The 23,001-nt window shown below is 44.7% G+C and overlaps 1 protein-coding gene across 1 annotated transcript in view; it reads right to left on the bottom strand.

The window, feature by feature from the left end:
- fbn2 (fibrillin 2) overlaps window positions 1–23,001 on the bottom strand; it is a 401,654-nt gene that overhangs the window by 359,334 nt on the left and 19,319 nt on the right. The window contains exon 5 of the mRNA XM_078568999.1: window positions 22,554–22,649. Within this exon, the coding sequence (XP_078425125.1) occupies window positions 22,554–22,649 (96 nt within the window). The remainder of the gene's footprint in view (window positions 1–22,553; window positions 22,650–23,001) is intronic.

Genomic DNA, 23,001 nt, shown 5'->3' with positions numbered 1-23,001 from the left:
TCTGGTCCAACAAGAAAGGAGGCATTGCTGGATTTGGTTCAGAGGAATGAACTGGGTCAAGCAGATCAAGTTTCAGTAGGGGAACATAGCGGAACATTTAGGGAACAGTGATCATAGTATCATGAGGTTTAGGTTAACTATGGAAAAGGACAAAGACCAGTCTAGAGAAAACAAAAACTTGATAGAGGGAGGACCAATTTCAATAGGTAGAGAACAGACCTGTCCTGGGTAAACTGGAATCAAAGTTTAGCAGGCAAAGTTGTAAAGGAACAATAAGCTGCATTTTTAATAATAAAATGGTTTAAGTACAGTCAAGGCACATATTCCACCAGAGAAAAGGGAAGAGTGGATAAAGCAGGAGCATCATGAAAGATATAGAGAGTGTCACGAAACAATGCTTAACATCGAAAAAAATTATGTCTGAATTCACTGGCTAGAAAAACAATATTTTTTTTAAAAAGAGAGACTAAGGACATATTCCAATGGCTGTACCACGCAGCCAAAGATGGCTACACAATTTGCATCACTGTACCTTTCACATCCCACTGTCCGCAAAAACCCACCAAAGACAGTAACCACAGGGGAATGTGAATGAACCACATCCCATAGTCCATCAGCAATGCAACCAAATACTCAATTGGGTGGAGGCAAACTATTAGATATAAGCATTTGAAGAATGGACTCTGGCTGAGAGAGGGATTCTAAGACATGATCTAATCAAGCTACAATTGGAATAAAAGCAAAATACTGCGGATGCTGGAAATCTGAAACAAAAACATAAATAGCTGGAAAAACTCAGCAGGTCTAACAGCATCTGCGGAGAGGAATACAGTTGGCGTTTCGAGTCCCTATGACTCTTCATCAAACTAAGGAAATAGAGAAATGAGATGAAATATATGCTGGTAGAGGGGGGTGGGACAGGGTAGAGCTGGATAGGGGGCCAGTGATAGGTGGAGACAAAGAAGGGATTGCCAAAGATGTCATAGACAAAAGGACAAAGGGGTGTTAACGATGGTGATATTAGCTAAGGAATGTGCTAATGGTGACATTAAGGGTAGAAAGCAGGATGAGCAAGTGACAGATGGCAATAGTGGGGGTGGGGTGGGGGGGAGTGGGGGAGGGATCAAAATAGGCTAAAAGGTGGAGGTGAAACAATGGATGGAAATACATTTAAAAATAGGTGGGAAAAGAAAAAAATATATTTTTTTTAAATTATAAATTATTGGAAAAAGGGGGATCGGAAAGGGGGTGAGGATGGAGGAGAGAGTTCATGATCTGAAGTTGTTGAACTCAATGTTAAGTCCGGAAGGCTGTAAAGTGCCTAGTCGGAAGATGAGATGCTGTTCCTCCAGTTTGCGTTGAGCTTCACTGGAACCTTGCAACAGGCCAAGGACGGACATGTGGGCGAGAGCAGGGTGGTGTGTTGAAATGGCAAGCGACAGAGAGGTCTGGGTCATGCTTGTGGAACATACACTGTGGAATACACTGGCCATGACCTTATTTGGATCCCTGGGCAGTTGGAGAGAGGTCATGTGACAATCCAACTTTTTGTGGTTTAAGCACCTGCTTTCTCTGAAGAACAGGATAATCCACTGAGAGACTGAAGAAACAAGAACCTGAGTGGGCCAAGAATCTGAGAAGGCTACATCCCTCTAGCGCCTTATGGGCACCGTGGAAGCCCACTGTGATGTTCTCTACCCCAGCTCTGTTGGCAAGAGGGCCAGCAACATTACCACTCCAACTTGGTAATGGCAGCGGTGGTCAGTGCCAATGCCACACAGGAGAGGTTGGCCATCCAATGCAGATAGAGGATGAATAATCTCACACATGCAGCCTGGGTATAGCAACTATCTCATCACTCTAAACTCACACACTCAAGCCCATCACACATTCACTGGCATCTCACTCACTGCCAGCTCAAGGGTCATCACCACCCATTCTCACACACACCCTCACATGTCCACTTGGCCTCAACTCCTCTGGAGGCTGCGCCCTCAGCCCTCACCATTTTGAAGCCACTTGCACAAATCAACATGTGCCCCCCACACACCCTGGGATACCTTCCTTCCCCAGTAGAGCCCTCATCCTGCAGCCTCTTCCCTTGCCTGAGGCCACTCCTCCCCCTTCCCCAAGCAAGACCTTGCCCTGTAGCCAATGAAAGCCACCCACATATGGCTGATCTGGTAGGTAGAGACCTGCCCGTGAGCCCCCCTAAAAGTGTTGTGATGCTGTCTGTGAAGCCTGGTGCTAATGACTGCAAGTGCTGACTGAAGCAAGGTAGGCAAACAAACCTTGAGGGTCCCAAGCGAAGTGCAGCCCACCAGATGCATGTCGTTTATGTGTGGTTGTGAAACACGCCGGCGTAAAAGGCAGATGCCCAGCTTGGGTTGGGGGGGGGGGGGGGGGGGGGGGAGGTGGTGAGTCCGGCAGGCTGGTCTTATAATGATATGCTGATGTATTACAATGAGGTTCCTAACGTCTGATGGCAGGAAACGCAGCTGAGCCTGCAAACTGGTTTCATGCCGTTGTGAAACCGATCGCGCCATATTGTCCGCTCACGCCACCAAACATGCCCGATGCAGACGGGCATGGAAAATCCTGGCCAGTGGCTTATTTGATTTGGTAGTATACCTTAGAGCAGCTGTTTTTCACCTCCTCCTTGCTTTCTTTGAACTACTATAATGACAACTTTACATCAGTCATAGCATGGGGAATATGGAGCAAACTTATTAATTTTACATGTTCTAAAATGATAATAAATTGAAGTAGTCCCAGGTCTCCTCCTATTACTGTTGATCGTCAAATTATTTGTATTTTAAAACCTTAACTATATTGCTTTGTACATCACTTTGATATAAAGATAGCCTATGAATTGCGAAATAACCATCATACAGTAAAATTAAAGAGTATATTCCTTAGTGATTAAATAGGATTCTAATTCAATTCCACATTAAGCAATTAAAATCAACAATAATAAATCAAAAATTGCATATAATTAACAATGCAAACTCAATACTTCAGTCTCAAAGATCAGTTGCAAAAATCAAGGGGCTTCAATTATCAACACATAGAACAAAATAGCCTACTTTTAATCATGAATTAATCATCTGGTTCATTCTACATTTCAAACCAAACAATCAACTTGACAATAATGGCTGGATTGTGGTCAGTGAAGAGAGAAAAGCTGTGTGTGAAACAAAGATTACGATTAGGCTGCACTATATTCACTTCAGAGGATTTCAAGAGGCCCCATTTAGTCCAAGTTGAAAAGGGATCCTTTCAAATCCCTAATTTATTGCTAATTTAAAAGAAATGACCTCTGTGTATCAAGGTTACAATCTGCAAAACATGCAACAATTTAAACTTTTCTTTAGATGAGAGCTTTCTAAAATAAATGCATTGAAGCATAATTCCTAAAAAGCCCCCAGCTTTAACATTAGTATATAATGGTCCAGAATTTCCTGGAACAACAGTCTTTGATTTGTGCTGTAAATTACATCCTTTTGTGCCCTGATCTTCCCGTTGTGAATTACTCCAAAATCTGGAAAAGCAAATGTAATACGCCACAGTGAGCATAATGCAGAATCGTTGACTTCAGAATCAACACAACTTATTCTACCTATGTTATTTAATAAATCTATCAGCAAATCAGCATAAGCTGAGTCACAGAATTTGAATTTCAAGCCCTTTCACTATATTGAGTTTGATCAGAATACTGTTTGACGTATGGACCCACTCAGCTGCTGTGTTCAGTTTTCAAGAACATTCTGAATTACAGATTTTTTTCATTAATTATTTAGACAGTGACATTAAGCTATCTATTAAGTTCCAATTTCATGGGGCTATGCCCCAAGGGTCCCTAAAATACACCCAATGCCATATTAGTTTAGGCACTATTTAGGCACCCCCAACAGTCATCTTAATCAGATGGAAGGCCTTTTTTACGCTAATGTGAAATTGAATACCTGTTTAATGACTCCTTTCTGAAATCGGTCAGAAACTAAGTGCTGGAAACCACAAGCATGAAAAAAAGTTTTTAAAAAACTTACTTTAGCGTGGATCCAGGAGAAGCAGGAGCAGCAGCAATACTGCAGGCTGCCACCAGCCCACATGCTATTCACCACCAAAATGCACACTCCTCTCATCTTGTCCAGAGGTTTGTACAAAAAAGCCATACTCAACATCACCCTCATCCTGTTGACTACCTTTGAATACAGCTTGATCATGCAGCATGCAAACACCAAGGCCAGGATTTTCCATGACCAATTGTGACAGATGTGTTCAGTGGCGGGATTGGAGGATCTCGTGAGAAGACCCTAGTCACGTTTCCCGGCTACATAAATCCAGGTCACAATTGTCCCCTTGCCCCGTCAATGATGGGCCACGTTTCCTACTGTCGAGCATCAGGAACTTAATTTTAATAAATTTGCATTTCATTATTGTGGCCACACACTGGAAACATCCCCCACATCAAATTTAAATCCCATGTTGGCGTGATTTCATGGCGGTGTGATTTACAACTGCCTTCAAAAGGCGTGCACCTGGTGACGTCAAATTCAAGAGTAACTCAGGGACGAGTGCAGACAGCTTTGCACAGCACTCGCTATGATCACAGCAGCTCCACAGATTCGGGGGCGTGGGGCCACATGCAAGTCTCTGCAGCCGCTTCTTAATGGCTGGCTTGTGGTGCCAGGGCAAGGGCAACAGTGCAAGTGGGGAAGGGGGAGAAGGCAACCTCAGGGCAAGGGCAACAGTGCCTGGGGGGTTATAATAGCATCAACTGAAGTTTGAGCAAACACATGGGTGAGCGAAGAAAACGGCCGGGCTAATGGCAAAACCTGTCAAAGATGAGCACTCCACCACAGCTGGGAGCGTTTATCTTGAGCTCAATTGACAAGCTTGGAGACAGCCTTGTCAAGCAACTGTGCCCACTCAAGCAGCATTAATTTCTGACAATGCCAATGATTGCTCCTCTACTGTTGACCCCTCGCGTGCGCACTTCAAACTCAAATGAGTGCTCTGGTTCTGCAGAGCCATTGCACGACTGGGCAAGCCTGAGGACCCAGTTGGGGAAAGGGGCCATCAAACACTGACGGAGGTATGCGTTCCTAGTCCCTTGCATTATGTTTCAGTTGACATTGAAAAGTCACCCTCATGATACAAGCAAACTGCACAGCCTTGGAGTCCAGGGTAGGAAAATGCCTGCGCCTGAGATGAGAGTTCAGGATGCAGTCGGGTGGTCGAAGCTGCCGTCACTCAGTCATGTGGTGTGGGGTGGTGTTCGGTGTGGGCATGGTGAACCATCATGTGCACTAAATACTGGGCATCTAGGTGGTGGTCTGGACTCTCCAGCATGCATTAAGGGGCCTTGAGAGCAGCTGCAGGCGATGACTTAACCAAGAGTGGTCCTTAGGAGACAATTGCTGACCCTTGCGTCTCTTTCTTTGATACTGCAGTGAGGAGATCATCAGGAAGATGGAGGCTGGTGATCTCGCTGTCTGTCTGATTGCTTATAGACAAGAGGGAAGAAGGAGAAGAATGAGACAGAGGCACCTGGCTCGCCAAAGAGAGGAGCAGAACCCTGAAGACCAAGGAGCAGTATAGCCTCCTCCGCACACAGAAGATGAACCCCACCGAGCCGTCGTTCGTAGGCACATTGCTAGACCCAGGGTCTACAGATGGTGCATGTGTTACCTGCAGATGAACAAGAACCAGTGTTGCCAAATCCTGCGAATGTCAAGCACATATGCCATCTTCTGCAGGATTTGGCACCATGGGGACTCATGGCATCTGCTGCCAGTGGCAGTGAAAGTACGGCCCTGCTCAATTTCTACAGCAGTGGCTCCTTCCAGGACTCCACTGGGGACCTTTGCGGGATCTCGCAATCTCCACCCACAAATGTATCCAGGAGGTCTCGGGCGCCCTTTTTGCCAAGGCACAAAACTTTGTCAATTTCGACAGGGACCTGGCAAGCCAGGAAGCAAGGGCGCTGGGATCTGCTGAAATTTCCAGATTCCCACAGGTGCAGGGTGCCATCGACTGTAGTCACATAGCTCTTAAATCTCCTTGGCAACAAGTAGTTCAGTATGTGAACCACAAAGGCTTCCACTCTCTCAATGTTCCAGCTGGATCATGCAGATGTGTGCAAGGTAACCTGGAAGTGTCCACGACTCATACATCTTCAGCAGGTCTCATATCCCTAGCATCTTTCAGGGACCACACAGCATGCAAGGTTGGCTCCTCGGGGAAAAGGACAGCCACAAAGGATGCCTGTGCAGCGCCCTCAGACTCCTGGTAAGAGAAGGTACAATGAAGTTCATGCCATAATTTGGAGTTTGGTTCAGCACACCATTGGCATCCTAAAAATGAGGTTCCGGTGCCTGGACAGATCTGGTGGAGCACTCCAGTACACTTCCCAGAGGGTGTCACGCATCGTAGTGGCTTGCTGCATGCTACATAACCTGGCGGTGTAAAGGGGGGGAAGAACCTGGTTGATGAGGAGATGGAAGAACTGGACAAGTCCTCCAATGAGGAGGAAGTCGAAGGGGGTGAGGGTGATGAGCTCCTGGAAGGCAAGGGTGCAGGTGATGAGGCCAGTGCACCGGCCAGACGAGGCAGGAGTAGTCGTGAGGCCCTCATTGCCACAAGATTCCAGGAGGATAATGCAGTGAGGACAGTCCTGGGATCTTCACATCGCATCTGGGAAGGTCGGATACCTGTCTGGCTGAGGGCAGCACACATACACTGTTTGAAGAGGCCACTGAGAAACAACAACCATATGGACTTTAGGACAACTTGATCCTTTGGCAGGCTTCATCAGCTGTTCCCTTCAGCACCACACCTTCACCTGTCAGGAATGGTGTCGAGATGGGGGGACAGCCTCATCTCAAAGGTGCTGAGAGCACATAGAGAACATCACGGAAGCCAGTGATGCCTGGGTACAAGATTCTTGCAGCAAACACAAGCCACATGGAGGTGCACACATCACTAATATTTTTAAATTCATTCACGGGATGTGGGAGTTGCTGGCTGGGACAGCATTTATTGCCCATCACTTGTTGCCCTTGCAAAGGTGGTGGTGAGCTGCTTTCTTGAACTGCTGCAGTCCATGCGGTGTAGGTACACCCACAGTGCTGTTAGGAAGGGAGTTCCAGCATTTTGACCCAGCGACACTGAAGGAATGGCAATATATTTCCAAGTCAGGATGGTGGGTGACTTGGAGGGGAACTTCCAGATGGTGGTGTTCCTGTCTATCTGCTGCCTTTGTCCTTCTAGATGGTAGTGGTCATGGGTTTGGAAGGTGCTGTCAAAGGAGCCTTGGTGAATTCCTGCAGTGCATCTTGTAGATGGTACACACTGCTGCTACTGTGCGTCAGTGGTGGAGGGAGTGAATGTTTGTGGATGTGGTGCCAATCAAGCAGGTTGCTTTTTCCTGTACAGTGTCAAGCTTCTTGAGTGTTGTGAGAGCTGCACTCATCCAGTCAAATGGAGAGTATTCCATCATACTCCTGACTTGTGCCTTGTAGATGGTGGACAGGCTTTGGAGAGTCAGGAGGTGAGTTACTCATCACATCATTCCCAGCCCCTGACCTGCTTTTGTACCCACAGTATTTATACGGCTGGTCCAGTTCAGTTTCAGGTCAATAGTAACCCCCAGGATGTTGTTAATGAGGGATTCAGTGATGGTAATGCCATTAAACATTAAGGGGCGATGGTTGGATTCTCTCTTGTTGGGGGTGGTCATTGCCTGACATGTGTGACATGAACTGCTTCAGTATCTGAGGAGTCGCGAATGGTGTTGAACATAGTGCAATCAGCAGCGAGCATTCCCACTTCTGACCTTGTGATGGAAGGAAGGTCATTGACAAGTAGCTGAAGATGGTTGGGCCATGGACACTACCCTGAGGAACTCCTGCAATGATGTCCTGGAGCTGAGATGACTGACCTCCAACAACCACAACCATCTTCCTTTGTGCTAGGTATGGCTCCAACCAGCAGAGAGTTTTCCCTTTGATTCCCATTGACTCCAGTTTTGCTAGGGCTCCTTGATGCCACACTCAGTCAAATGCAGCTTTGATGTCAAGGACGGTCACTCTCACCTCACCTCAGGAGTTCAGCTCTTTTGTCTTTTTTGAACCAAGGCTGTAATGAGGTCAGGAGCTGAGTGGCCGTAGCAGAAACCAAACTGGGCGTCAGTGAGCAGGTTATTGCTAAGTAAGTGCCACTTGATAGCACTGTTGATGATCCCTTCCATTACTTTACTGATGATTGAGAGTAGACTGAAGGGGCGGTAATTGGCCGGGTTGTATTTGTCCTGCTTTTTGCATACAGGACACACCTGGGCAATTTTCCACATAGCCGGTTAGATGCCAGTGTTGTAGCTCTATTGGAACAGCTTTTCTAGGGGTGCGGCAAGTTCTGGAGCACAAGTCTCAGTACTATTGCCAGAATATTGTCAGGCCCCATAGCCTTTTCAGTATCCAGTGCCTTTAGCGGTTTCTTGATATCACGTGGAGTGAACTGAATTGTCTGAAGAGTGGCATCTGTGATGCTGGGGACAGTGCCTTTAAGCTGGACAATCACTGTGCTCGAAAGGTTACACCCTGCACAGGGGAGGGACCCTGAATTGTGACAGTAGCCTTCGTTTTGTGCTAGCAGCAAGGTTTCACACCTGATTGACATGAACACTGCTCAACATAACAAGGAACCTCAGACAAGGAGACACTCTTAGGAGTGTATTTACAATGGTCAACATTAAATACAAGTGAATAACACCCGTGACCACGTTGTGCAATTAAATCTTCTTGACCTTTCTAACCCTGCCATTACATTTTGGTGCTCCCCGGACATCCAAAGCAGAGGTGGAGGTGGCCTGCTGACTGCTATGCCCTGTCTGTGATGACCTAGATAGAAGTCCTCTGGAGGGCTGGGACCTGGAGGGCCCCAGCCTACTTACATGGTCCTGCTGTGTGGCAGTGGCACCCTCCTTGACCTGTGGAGCTGGAGCTGCTGGGGTCACAGGAAGAGGATATTCGGTTGGGCTGGACACTTCCGGAGTTGCCTGGGTGAATGGCCCCAGGGTGAGCACCTGCTGATCCTCCTCCCTATGGGTGCCCGAGGCCCTTGGCTGACTCCTTGAGAGGAAGGGGCAGCTGGAGTGAGCTCGAGATGACCCGCCCCCCTCTTGCATTGACACTGATGGATGCCAGCAAGTTGCTTCAGCGGAGGAGCGCAGCTCCTGCAGCAGTGCAGGACCAATGTCTTTATGATGACTGCCATCCTACCAGTGTTGACCTTGGTGTGTTGGCGTGCTGGTGCTATCACCTCAGACTGAAGGCGGACAGACTCCTCCATTGTGCTTTGCAATCTGAGGAGTGCAGCGGACATCCCTTCCTGACGTTCTCGAGCTTGCCTCAGCAACTGAGGCATGACCAAGTCCAGAGGCTCCTCATCTGACTTGGACTCAGCAGATTTCTGGTCTCCAGCAGTCCTCAGAGTGCCGGAAACCTGGGAAGTCCCTACCTCTGTCTGCTGTGGATGTGCTCACCAGATTGTGATCCTGAGGCTACTCTAGAACTAGGTCCCATAGAGGTGTGTCTATGCGCTGGTGGAGGGTATTGGGTGAGTGCTATGACGGGTCTTCAATGTTGGTGCCTGTGGATATTTCTTCCGTGGTGTCCTTGGGGCTGGAGTGGAGGAGTTGGCCATTGCCCTTGGTGGCTCAAACGCCATTTTCCCAGCCTGATATCAGGCTTTGCTGATTTCTGGGATGATTCCACCCCAAATTGCCACTAAGTGCGAAGTCCACTTTGATGATGTGAAGGATGGGTCTGGTCACGCTTCAACGGAACACACTATTTAGTTGGACAGTGCCACACCACTTGTCATCTAGGAACAGTTTGTGCAGAAAAACACCTTTGACCACAAGTCTATCAGCCAATGGTCCATACGTAACATCCTCAAGGTCCTGCAGTAAAAGAAGCTAGTGGAGCCTGAGGTTTGATTGACTGAACAGACTGTCAAAGACATTTGGTAGAATGCCTTATCGCCAGGATTTTCAAACAAGCACTAAGGTGTAGCTTGGTCGGTGGTGACAAGGGTCCTCCACATCATATCCTACCTGTATGCCTGGAGTCTCACTGTCTCCGCATGCTGCCCTCAAGGTGGCTGCAGTGAAGAAAAGACCATTGCCCACCTCCTTCTGGATGTGCCTTTGCAAAGCAGATCTGGAAAGTGCTTTTTGTCAAGTTTCATCCCAAGCAGTTCTGTGATGCAGGGCTCAATGCTCTACAGGCTGTTCACAGGGACGCACACCAAGAGAAACATCAACTGATTCGGGAGGACTGTCAACTTGGTGAAAAATGCTCTTTGGTCTGCCCAAAACTTGCTGGTCTTCCAGTGCAAAGAGCTGTCGACATCCGAGTATACTCCAGATTGGCACATTCCGAGATCCAGGACCATGTGCTGAAAGACGCATTAAAGCTTAAGGAAGCTGCTGTAAAGGCTCGATGAGGAAAAGTCATTGTCTAAGGCCCTACCACCATAACATACTGAGGGGCTGGAAACAGTGCAAATCCCTTTGGGCCGTGTGTTTGACATGAAATGAATATTGTAAATATAAGCTGTAATTATAAGTGTAGTGAGGCACCTCAGACTGCCACGTATTGTACTGAAAACAAAGATCGGTATTGCACTTTACATAAAGGTTCTAATTTAATATTACATAATGTGCCTTTACATATTTTATGAAAAAACTATATTTCACCTTCCAGGACCTAATCGAGGGCCACTGTCATCGTCATAGCCAGCCCAAACTGGTCTAGTGCGGACATATTAAACTTGCAGCTCATGAAACAGTTTCATCCAGCCCACGGTGTCCTGTTAGTGTTAATTAGTTAGAACTGCCATATGTCCTGAAATGAGATGTGAAACTCCAGTCTGCAGCTTCTCACAGCACTTGGTGCTGCAGCAGCACACACAGATACTAGGCCCAACCCCTTGTCCACTCACCCCACCTGCCTTGCACAAGGCACAAAGAGACGCAGGAATTCACTTAGGAGTGGCTGGAAAATAATGAGGAGAGAAAGAGAAATGGAGAGGTGCAAAGCTGGGCTGGTTGAAGGTGACTATGGGGCACAACTTTGGAAGGGTTATTAGACTGAGGACAGGGTTCAGGGTTATGGGGGGATTGAGAAACTGAGACTAGGTCAATGGAGGTGGTTAGGAGACTGACACTGGGACTCAAGGTGGGGTCGATGGATGCTGTGAGAATGAGACGAGGACTGGGGGTTCGGGCAACTGAGATTGGTAGTCGGGGAAAAGAAAGAGAAATGGATAGGTGCAGGGCTGGGTTGGACGAAGGTGACTACAGGCTGGGAGATTGGGACTTGGGGTGAGTTTGGGGAATTGTGAGACTGAGAACGGGACTCGGTGTGGGAGGGTAAGTGGGGGTCATAAGACTGAGATGTCGACAGGGTGTATATGGTAAGAATGAAATTGAAACTCAGGTAGCAGTCAGGGCTTGGGGCACAAAGAAATGGGAATACATGACAGGACTTGTGGTGGGGAGCAGTTGATGGGACCAGGGTTGGGGTAGGAGTTTCAGGAGAGAAAAGAAAACTGGTATTTCTTTAGTGGCTCCAGCAGTCTCTTTAAGGATCACTATTTATGCCACTTTCAAACTGTAAAAATAAGTTAAAGCTTGTATGGCGTGTGCTTCATCTAGTTTGTCAGGCCTTTCAGGAGGGTCCTAAAACAGGCACAGGACCCTTCTTCACATATTTACATTAGGCAAATCACTGATTTCAGGCATCTGCCAGGGATGCCATGAACAGTAAGAACTAATATAACACTGGCCATGCCACCAACGCAGATTAGGTACATGACATTGTGCCCAGGTACTAGTATTTATTGCAAACATTTTGCAGCCAAAAAATGGGCAGAATGCATACAAATATCAATCCCACCATGTCAATCCCACTATGCCCACATACCTCTACTGGATGTGGCTCACGCCAAGTGCCAGGGTGTTGAATGAGACCCAACTTGTAAGCTGAGTTTGACACATGTGGGCTAGAGAAAACTGTCAAGCACCCACAGCTTACCAAATTTATTCTGATGAAGACCATATCCAGTTTCAAAGAAGCCTTGGGCCTCCAGTTTCTGGTGCGCTATGACTGAGTTAACCATTTCAGGCCCGAAAAAAGTCGAAACGAATTTCTCCCCTACTCTCACTTTCATCAACAGCATGTGCAGGTACTTCAGTGAGCTACACTGTGTACACAATATACACTAAAACTGAGACAAATTGATGAAATGAAGATGAAAGCATACATCAATTTCACCCATATCAGTGCACAACGGCTTTGTGGTAGATCAGCAGCCAATTTATCACCGCATCCAATCTTCTATCTGGTTCTGCCAGATATATTGTAAATCACTCAAGTTTCCTCAGTCACAATTAGCTCCTTTAGACTAAAATTGAGAGTCTGGACAAATGTTTGGCTTACACTTATCTTAAAAAAGACTGAATATTCCCCAACCAAGCTGGGCACAGTGGAAGAAAAACTGAGATAAACAACTATAATTATTACAAACGTAGTTTAAATTGTCATTTTGCAATCCCAGAAACATGCTTTGGAAATAGCACTCATAAATCTGAACTTGAAGACTCAGGAATTTGTTCAACTTTCTTTTGGAGATGATATTCCTCAAAACCCTGGTTCATTTTGAACAGATGTGCCGGATTGATCATTTTCTGTGTTTAACGGTGAAACATGGTTTAGGCCTGCAGCTGTGCATCCAGATCCTCTCTCATGCACAGTGGAATATTGAAGGACAACTCGGAAATCTTTCTAGGATTCAAGCTGTGCACACTGGGTATATGACTTTTCTTTTGAAAAAACGGGTATAAAGATAAGCCAGCAACAACAGGGCTGTCTGTTTAACTTCAGTGGTGGGGAGACTTCTAGAAACAATAATCTGAGACAAAATTAATAGTCACATAGACAAACGTGAGTTAATTAAGGAAAGCCGGCATTGATTTCTTAAGGGAAAATCATGTTTGACTAACTTGCTGGAATTTTTTGATGAGGCAACAAAAAGGGTTGATGAGGGTAAAGTTGCTGATGTGGTGTACATAGACTTCCAAAAGGCATTTAATACAGTGCCGCACAGCAGACTTAAAAGCAAAGTTATAACTCATGGAATAAAAGGGACATTGGCATCATGGATACAAAATTGGTTGAGTGACAGGAAACAGACAGTGGTGGTGCATGGATGTTTGTCAGGCTGGAGGAAGGTTTGTAGTGGAGTTCACCAGGGGTCAGTGTTGGGACCCTTGCTTTCTCTGATATATATTAATGACCTAGACCTTGGTGTACAGAGCATAGTTTAAAAATTTGTGGATGATATGAAATTTGGAAGTAATGTGAACAGTGAGGAGGATGATGTAGAACTTCAAAAGAACATAGACAAGTTGGTGGATTGGGCGGGCAGTGGCAGATGAAGTTCAGTACCGAGAAATGTGAAGTGCTTCATATTGGTAGGAAGAACATGGAGAGACAGTATAAATATAATATAATATAAAGGTTACAAATCTAAAAGGAGTGCTGGAGCAGAGGAACCTAGGTGCATATGTGCATAATTCATTAAAGGACAAGTTGAGGGGGCAGTTAATAAAGCATACAGTATCCTAGGCTTTATTAATAGGTGCATAGAGTACAAGAGCAAGGAGGTTATGGTGAATTTGCTGAAGACAGTAGTTTGGCCTCAGCTGGAGAATTGCATCCAACTCTGAGCACCAGATTTTAGGAAGGATATGAAGGCATGAGAGAATGCAAAAAAGATTCATGACAATGGTTCCAGAGATGAGGACCTTCAGTTATGCAGACAGACTGGAGAAGTTAGGACTGTTTTCCTTGGAGAGAAGGCTGGGAGGAGAATTGATAAAGGTATTCAAAATCATGAGGGGTCTGGACAGAGTAGATAGGGAGAAACTGTTCCCACTCATGAAAGGATCAAAAATGAGAGGGCACAGATTTAAATTAATTGGCAAGAGAAGCAAAAGCAATATAAGAAAAATAATTCACGCAGTGTGTGGTTAAGGTCTAGAGTGCACTGCCTAAGAGTGTGATGGAGGCAAGTTCAATCCAAGCATTCAGAAGGGAATTTGCAGGGTTATGGAGAGAAGGTGGGAGAATAGCGCTAAGGGAATCGCTTATTGGGAGAGCTGGTGGCAACACGATGGGCTGAACACCCTCCTACTGCACTGTAACAATTCTGTGATTCTGTGAGCAAAAGCTAAACAGTGCCTCAAAGAACTCAAAACCTTTTGCTCAAACATTTAAAAATATATGTGAATTTGGATATTCCATTTGGTTCAGCACTTCTCACTAGTTAAAGTCTGGTAAGTAATAAAGCAGCTGGACCTACATCTGCATCACAGTGTAGTGAGGATGAGCAAATGGGTCAGGCAATGTTTGACCCACTGAAGGTTATATGCTTTGATGTGGTTTCTCTGAGTAACATACACTCTGCTGTTATCATTTTCTTTGCTGTAGTCTGCATCCGCTCTGTACAGCTACAATAAAGTCGCCATCTGCTGTCTTTTCAATGCCAGGAAAAGCATCAGGAATAAGGCCAAATTACATCTTTCATGAAATGACAGTTACAACCTTTTGTCTTTCTGGTTTGTAGTTATCATTGACAAACTAGCAAATCACTATTTTTATATTTTTTTCTTTTCCATAAATGTTTCTCTTTTTCATTTTGATGGCATGCCATTCTTGTGAAGAACTGATATTTAGTGCTGGATCTGGTTTTGGAACAAACACCAGGGAAACATGAAAGAATCTAGATCAAAGGGCTTACCTGTTTCCCTTTAAAAGTCAAATCAAACCCAACCTGTTCTCTGATCCTCAAGGTAGGGTTTGCTGTCTTTTAATCAAGTTCTTTCTTCAGCTGTGGAATCTGGTATATAGGCTACACCTTCATTGTTCATGTTATTTGTGCATTAGAAAGCATCTTATACATTAGTTTGAATTTTAGACTTTTTTTAAAAAAGCCACAACAGCAATTCACAATATCGAGGAACAAATCATATGTTGAAATTTACAATTATACTACAAACTTTTTATGCATCAGTTTCACCCAGCTGGTCATCAGCAAAAGCAGATTGGCTGGTCATTCATGAATCTGTTGCTTATGAGAACTTCCTGTGTGCAAACTAGCTGCTGGTTTTGCCTAAACAGCAACTTTTACTACATTTCAAAAATCCTTCATTGTGCAAAGTATTTGAGGGCATCTCGAGGATGTAATAAAGTTATATATAAATAAAAATTTTTTCTTAACTATGGCACTTTTAACTCAGCGTTTTTTGCAAAAGCAAGAACTCAACGAAACCTTCCCAAGTTCAAAGAAATATTTATTTTGGATTTTAACATAAACAACCAAATTGTCTGTGTGAATACCTGTGAGTATTTTTCCAAACAGGTGTCAGCTAATACACCTCATGAATCTAGCCCACCCAGTCCAAACTCTTTCAGCAAATGTGATGAATGTACTGGCCCAAATTTCCTTAATGTGAGTGATGCTCTTCTGGCACAAGTTGACTGGAGTGTAGCAGTAGCTGAACAAGATTGGACAGGATCTCGATTGGTCAGATTCTAGCCTAGTCAGCCAAATTCTGAAGGGATCAGGGGCAGGATCTCCATCTGCCCCAAAATATTACCCCTAACTTTAGATGTGGAAGTGGGAACCCAATAAGGTCACCAGAGCAACATTTTCTCCCCTGACTGGCTCCCTTTATAAGAGGACCAATCAGCTGAGCTTCAATCCTTTTGGGGGCGACAGGGCTGTTGAGGGGGTGGTGGCAGGGGTGGAGGGAGGCTGGCAATAAGGTGGTGGGTTGGGGTGAACATAAGATCCTAAGAGCCTAAGAAATAGGAGCAAGAGAAGACCATATGGCCCATCGAGCTTGCTCCATCATTAATATGATCTTAGACTTCAACTCTTGATTCCCTGAGAGACCAAAAATCTGTCTATCTCAGCCTTAAATATATTCAATGATGGCACATCCAAAGCCCTTTGAGGTAGAGAATTTTAATGATTCACAACCCTTTGAGTGAAGGAATTTCTCCTCACCCCAGTCTTAAATGATCGGCCGCTTATCCTGACACTGTGCCCCTGTGTTCTATATTCCCCAGCTAGGGGAAACAACCACTCAGATCTACCCTGTTGTGTGCCTTCAGTAATCTTGAATGTTTCAATGAGATCACCACTCATTCTTCTAAACTCCTGAGAATATAGGGCCATAGGACTTAGGAGCAGGTGTAGGTCATTCGACCCTTCAAACCTGCTCTGCCATTCCGTAAGATCATACGACAATCTGGTTGTGGTCTCAACTCCACTTTCCTGTCTACCCCTTCATGACCCTTGACTCCACTGTATATCAAAAATTCAACTCAACCTTGTATAAATTCAATGGCCCAGCCTCCACTGCTTTCAGGGTAAGAGAATTCCACAGACTAGGGACCCTCATAGAAAAAAAATTCTCCTCCTCTCCAACTTAAAAGAGAGACCTCTTATTCTTAAACTGTGTCCCCTGGTTTTAGTTCCCCCACAAGAGGAAGCATCCTCCTGTATAACACCCTATCCAGCCCCCTCAGGATCTTATACGTTTCAATAAGATCACCTCTGATGCTTATAAACTCCAATGGATAGAGGCCCAACCTGTTCAATCTTTCTTCATAAGGTAAATCCTTTGTCCCAGGAATGAGTCGAGTGAACCTTTTCTGAACTGTTAATAATGTAATTACACCCTTTTTCAAATACAGAGATCAAAATGGTATACTTTACTCCAGAAGTGATATAGCTGCAGTAAAACTTCCCTACCCTTACATTCCATTCCCCTTGTCATAAACACCAACAGTTTGTTTGCCTTCCTAATCACTTGCTGTACCGGCAAAATAACTTTATGTGATTCAAGTACCAGGACGCCCAGATCCCTCCGTACCACTGAGTTCTGCAATCTCTCTATATTTAAGTAGCAAACTGCTTTTCTATTCTTCCTGCCAAAGTGGACAAGTTCACATTTTCCCACATTATACTCCATCTGTCAAAACTCTACCTGATCCCATAATGATTTTCTAAGTACCGAAGTTCCGAAGAAAAGTCATATTGGACTTGAAATGTTAACTTTGTTTCTCTCTCCATAAATGCTGCCAGGCCCGCTGAGTTTTTCCAGCACTTTCTGTTTTTGTTTCGGATGTCACGCATCCGCAGTATTTTGCTTTTATGATTTTCTAGGTATCCTGCTATAACCTCCTTAATAATGGATTCTGGAGATTTTCCTATGACAGATGTTAGGCCAACTGGCCTGCTGTTCCTTTCTTGAATAAAGGTGTTATATTTGCTATTTCCAATCCACCAAAACTCTTCCAGAATCTAAGGAATTTTGAAAGATTATAACTAATGCCTCTACTATCTTTGCAGCCACATCATTTAAGACCCTAGGATGCAGGCCATCTGGTCCTGGAGCTTATCAGCCTTTAGGTCTAATAGCTTTCCAAGCACCTTTTCCCTGGTGATAGTAATTGCTTTAAGTTCCTCCAAATATAGACCCAATTTACTCAGCCTCTATCATAGGACAGACTTCTCATTCCAGGGACCAATCTAGTGAACCTTCACTGTACTGCCTTCAATGAAATTATATCCTTCTTTAAATATGGAGACCGAAATTGCATGCAACATTCTAGATGTGGTTTCGCCAAAGTCTCGTACAATTGCACCAAGATTTCTTTATTCTTGTACTCCAATCCCCTTGCAATAAAGAACAACATGCCATTTGCTTTCTTAATTGCTTGCAGTACCTGCATGCTAACTTTTTGTGTTCCTTGTACCCAAGTCTCTCTGAACATCAACATTTAAAAGAAATACCCCTTTTAAAAAATATTCTGCTTTTCTATTCTTAAGAACAAAGTGAATAACTTCACATGTCCCCATATTATACTCCATCTGCCATCTTGTTTCCAACTCATTTAATGTGTCTATATCTCTTTGTAGCCTCTTTGTGTCCTTCTCACAGCTTGCATTTCCACCTAGCTTTGTATCATCAACAAATTTTGATACATTACTCTCTGTCTCTTTGTCTAAGTCATTAATATAGATTGTAAATGGCTGAAACCCCCCCCACTGATCCTTGTGGCACTCCACTAGTAACAGCCTGCCAAATCTAAAAATGCATTTATCCCTACTCTCTGCTTCCTGTCTGTTAACCAATCCTCTATCCATGTGTATCAACCGCAGCTCCATGGGCCTTTATCTTGTGTATTAACCTACCATGTGGCACCTTATTGAATGCCTTTTGGAAATCCAGATACATCTACTGTACCCCTTTATCTACTCTACTAGTTACATCCTCAAAAAACTCACGTCAAACAGGATTTCCCTTTCGTAAAACCATAGGCAGAATTTTCCAGTCCCGCCAGCAGCAGGAATCGTAGTGGGTGGGGACACTTACTTTGGCGGGCGGCAAAAAATCTGTTTCCTGACACTGGGATAAACTGTTGGAATTTTGTTCTCCCAACCTTCAAGGCGGTTAAAAGCAGGTCGAGCTTCTTGACAAACAATGTCAGAGCCCCATAAGTTCCCCACCCGGGAGAATTTAGAATGTTCAGTTTTACAACTGTATATAAATGGCATGCACCTGGTGAGCTTCACCTCTTCCACGACTTTGAGGTCAGTAAATGTTCCTTTCTTCTTCTTGGGGATATTACATAACTTCATTCATATTGAGTGTCATTGGCCGGACAAGGGAGGCGTGCGAAGGTTGGAAGGAGGAGGGGAGTAGGAGGGAAGGTGGAGCGAAGGATGGACGGGATGGCAAGCTTATGGGGGTAGGGTGGGGAGAGTGCCCGGGAAGGAAATGACAATTCATCACTTCAATTCATTCATACATCCACTGGGGCATCGATGGTGTAGGCTGCAGGCAAGCCTGCCTTGGTAATGGCTCTCGTCCAGATGAGGAGAAAGAGGGCCCATCACAGGTTGGCACAAGGCCAGGAGGAACAAGGGCCTGAGCAGTATGAGGTATCGGGGCCTCTATAAGGTCAAGAGGCTGAAAAACATGAACCACTACAATGGCGAGCATTGGCCCAGCCATGGGTATATCTCAGGAGACGTTCTTATCAGGAGATGAGTGAAAGGCAATACTGGACACACGTTCATAATCCCAAGATGTGCTTGCTCACATCTGCCAGCTTCTCCAGTATGGAGTAAGGCCACAAGAACTCTTTTTTTTAATATTCATACATGGGATGTGGGCTTCGCTGGCTGGGCCAGCATTTATTGCCCATCATTAGTTGCCTTTGAGAAGGTGGTGGTGAGCTGCCTTCTTGAACCGCTGCAGCCCATGTGATGTAGGTACACCAACAGTGCTGTTAGGAAGGGAGTTCCAGGATTTTGACCCAGTGACATTGAAGGAACGGTGACATATTTCCAAGTCAGGATGGTGAATAACTTCCAAGTGGCAGTGTTCCCATCTATCTGCTGCCCTTGTCCTTCTAGGTGGTAGTGGTCGTGGGTTTGGAAGATGCTGTCTAAGGAGCCTTGGTGAATTCCTGCAGTGCATTTTGTAGATGGTACACACTGCTGCTACTATGCGTCAGTGGTGAAGAGTGTGAATGTTTGTGGATGTGGTGCCAATCAAGCGGGCTACATTGTCCTGGACGGTGTCAAGCTTCTTGAGTGTTGTGGGAGCTGCGCTCATCCAGGCAAGCGGGAATATTCCATCACACTCCTGACTTGCGCCTAGTAAATGGTGGACAGGCTTTGAGAGTCAGGAGGTGAGTTATTTGCTGCAGGGTTCCTAGCCTCTGACCTGCTCTTGTAGCCACAGTATTTATATGGCTAGTCCAGTTCAGTTTCTGACCAATGGTAACCCGCCCCCCCCACTCCAGGATATTGATAATGGGGGATTCAGTGATGGTAATGCCATTGAACGTCAAGGGGCGATGGTTAGATTCTCTCTTGTTGGAGATGGTCATTACCTGGCACTTGTGTGGCATGACTGTTACTTGCCACTTGTCAGCCCAATCCTCAAAATTGTCCAGGTCTTGCTGCATTTGGACATGGACTGTTTCAGTATCTGAGGAATAGCAACTGGTGCTGAACATTGTCAATCATCAGCAAACATCCCCACTTCTGACCTTATGATGGAAGGAAGGTCATTGCTGAAGCAGCTGAAGATGGTTGGGCCAAGGACACTACCCTGAGAAACTCCTACAGTGATGTCCTGGGACTGACATGATTGACCTCCAACAACCACAATCATCTTACTTTGTGCTAGGTATGACTCCACCAGTATGGAGTTTTCCCCCTGATTCCCATTGGCTCCAGTTTTGCTAGGGCTCCTTGATGCCACGCTCGGTCAAATGTGGCTTTGATGTGAAGGGCAGTCACTCTCACCTCACCTTGTAAGTTCAGCTCTTTTGTCCATGTTTGAACCAAGGCTGTAATGAGGCCAAGAGCTGAGCAGCCCTGGCAGAACCCAAACTGGACGCCAGTGAGCAGGCTATTGCAAAGCAAGTGCCGCTTTATAGCACTGTTGATGACCCCTTCCATTACTTTACTGATCATACACTGCTTTTCTAACTGCGTTGTTAAGGCATCCTTAATAATAGATTCCAGTACTTTCCCGAACTCTGTAGGAGTAGTGAGGAGCTCCTGGCCTGCAATGAGTGAATGTCTGTCTGGGTGCCCTTAAATATGGCTGGCGCCAGGACCTTCGACCCTATGAGGTAATGGAGGGGCGGGAAATTTCCTGTCCGCCCGCCACGAGATTCATTGTGCTCCTTGTGGATGTAGAATTAATGACCGTAAAAGCAGAAGATTGCAAGCGTTCACCCGCCCCACCACCCAGCAGGAATCACACCGACTTTCCCGCCCACCACCAGACTTCCGCCCCGTGTTTACTTGTTCTAATCATACTCTGTTTTTCTAAGTGCATTGTTAAGGTATGCTTAATAATAGCTTCCAGCACTTTCCCGGTGACTGATGTCAGGCTAACTGGCATGTAATTCCCTGTATTCTCTCTCCCTCCTTTCTTAAACAGCGGTGTTACATTTGCTAACTTCCGATCTGCTGCGACCTTCCAGAATGTAGAGAATTTTGGAAAATTATAGCTAGTGCATTCACTACCTATGCATCTAGAACCCTAGGATGTTTGGATTTAAATCCCTTGAGTTTCTCCAGATGGGTGCTTCCAGTAACCACTCCCCTCCCCCTTCAAGCGATCATCCAAAACCACTTTTCTTCCCTCTCTCTGGTGGACATTTAGTGCAGGCACCAACTGATGACACAACAAATGGCCTCTCCAGCTCTAGACATTTCAGCATGGTCAGGAGAAAAAGCTACCATCAGCAAATCGAGCTGGGCCCGCATAACAGTATTTTACAGAATCACTTAAAAGAGATAATGTGCACTCCTGATGGGGAGCCTTGCTCACCCCAGCTACCCAGCCAACTTATGCTGGGAGTACACTGGTGCAAAGAAATTTGGGGCCGGTATGTTCCTCAGATATGCTGAAAGAGGAACACAGGAAATCATAAAATGAATTAGCTAGCATGTTAACGTATAAAACTGACAGGCAGGAAATGATCTATCATTTATATTATATTTATATGATATAATTATTTATATTTATCAACTATCATTCATCTATCAAAAGGTCTATCAAGCCTTCTCCACATTCCTGATGGCTGAACATCATGGCTAGACACCTCTTAATCCCCTCCAACCATGTAATCTACCATCTATCTATCCAAGCAAAATACGAAAAGCGAATTATCAGAAAATCCACCGACAAATTTCTAAAACATTTTTATGATAGGGACACTTTCCCTTTGGGGTGCAAAGTACAAAAAAAAGATAATGACTCTTGCATATATTCTGTAAGCATTTTCAATTTACAATTATGCCCAATGCAGAATTGGACCTGGATGGTTTTCTCAATACATTTACAATGTTTTTAAAAATCAATAAATACAATAATAGTGCTTCCAAGAAAATTAGAACTAACAGAGTTGAGGACAGGTTGCAGCACATATCACTAGTAAGAGATCAGAGCTATCAAACCATACAATTCAAGCTCCAACATTAATTATGCTTAAATCCCGAATGGTGCACTTACTTGGTCAAACACTAATATGATTTCTACCAGAAAAGTTTGTCTTAAATTGACTCCATTCCAATATCAACTCTAGCGTTTTCTTATAATTTGCAGAAAAAGAAACAATGCTTGCAAGTGGTACTTGGCATCTATTTCCAAAAGCTCAGTACATCCAATCATTTATTATATATTTTTAAACACCACATTAGTTAATAGTTTCAAGATTTTTCAACTGGGAGCAAATCCCAATATGCCGTTGGTGACAACGTGTCTGTTCCGACATTTCCTCATCTATGCTTATTTCAAATAAATGACATAACTTTCAAACACTGTTCATTGAATTCACTGCATTTGTCTGCAGAAGTCAAAGATTACTTGTTCTTACCTCTTTCACATTGGGGACCAGTAAATCCATACACACACGCACAACGATTAGGTCCAATACAACGACCACCGTTCTGGCAACCATTTTCACAGACAGCTGTGGCACAAAGAGAAATGACAGTGTTTTACGAGTGTTTTACGGAACACCAGCAGAGAACACAGGCTGTGCTCAATGAAATGCTTAGCACCACAGGGAATATTTGGGAAAATGCCTCAATGGTTTCCACAGATGTTCACCCACAACTAATTTAATTGAAAGTTCTTCACAGAAATGATCACACTAAAATTAATTTCCTTGGAATACTATTTGATTGAAGAAACATACAGAGCAATGTGTGATATACAAGGATAAATGAACTACTATCCTAATAGACCTACTATAAATGAAATGTTGGTGCCTAACAAGGGGCTGGTATGTAGTTGGGGAATATTTGTCAGGTTAAGTAAAG

The sequence above is a fragment of the Cetorhinus maximus genome, chromosome 2 (genome assembly GCF_964194155.1).
Source record: "Cetorhinus maximus chromosome 2, sCetMax3.hap1.1, whole genome shotgun sequence".
Taxonomy (NCBI): domain Eukaryota; kingdom Metazoa; phylum Chordata; class Chondrichthyes; order Lamniformes; family Cetorhinidae; genus Cetorhinus; species Cetorhinus maximus.
Note: the sequence above shows the minus strand (reverse complement) of the source record. Positions and strands in the feature narration are given on the sequence as shown.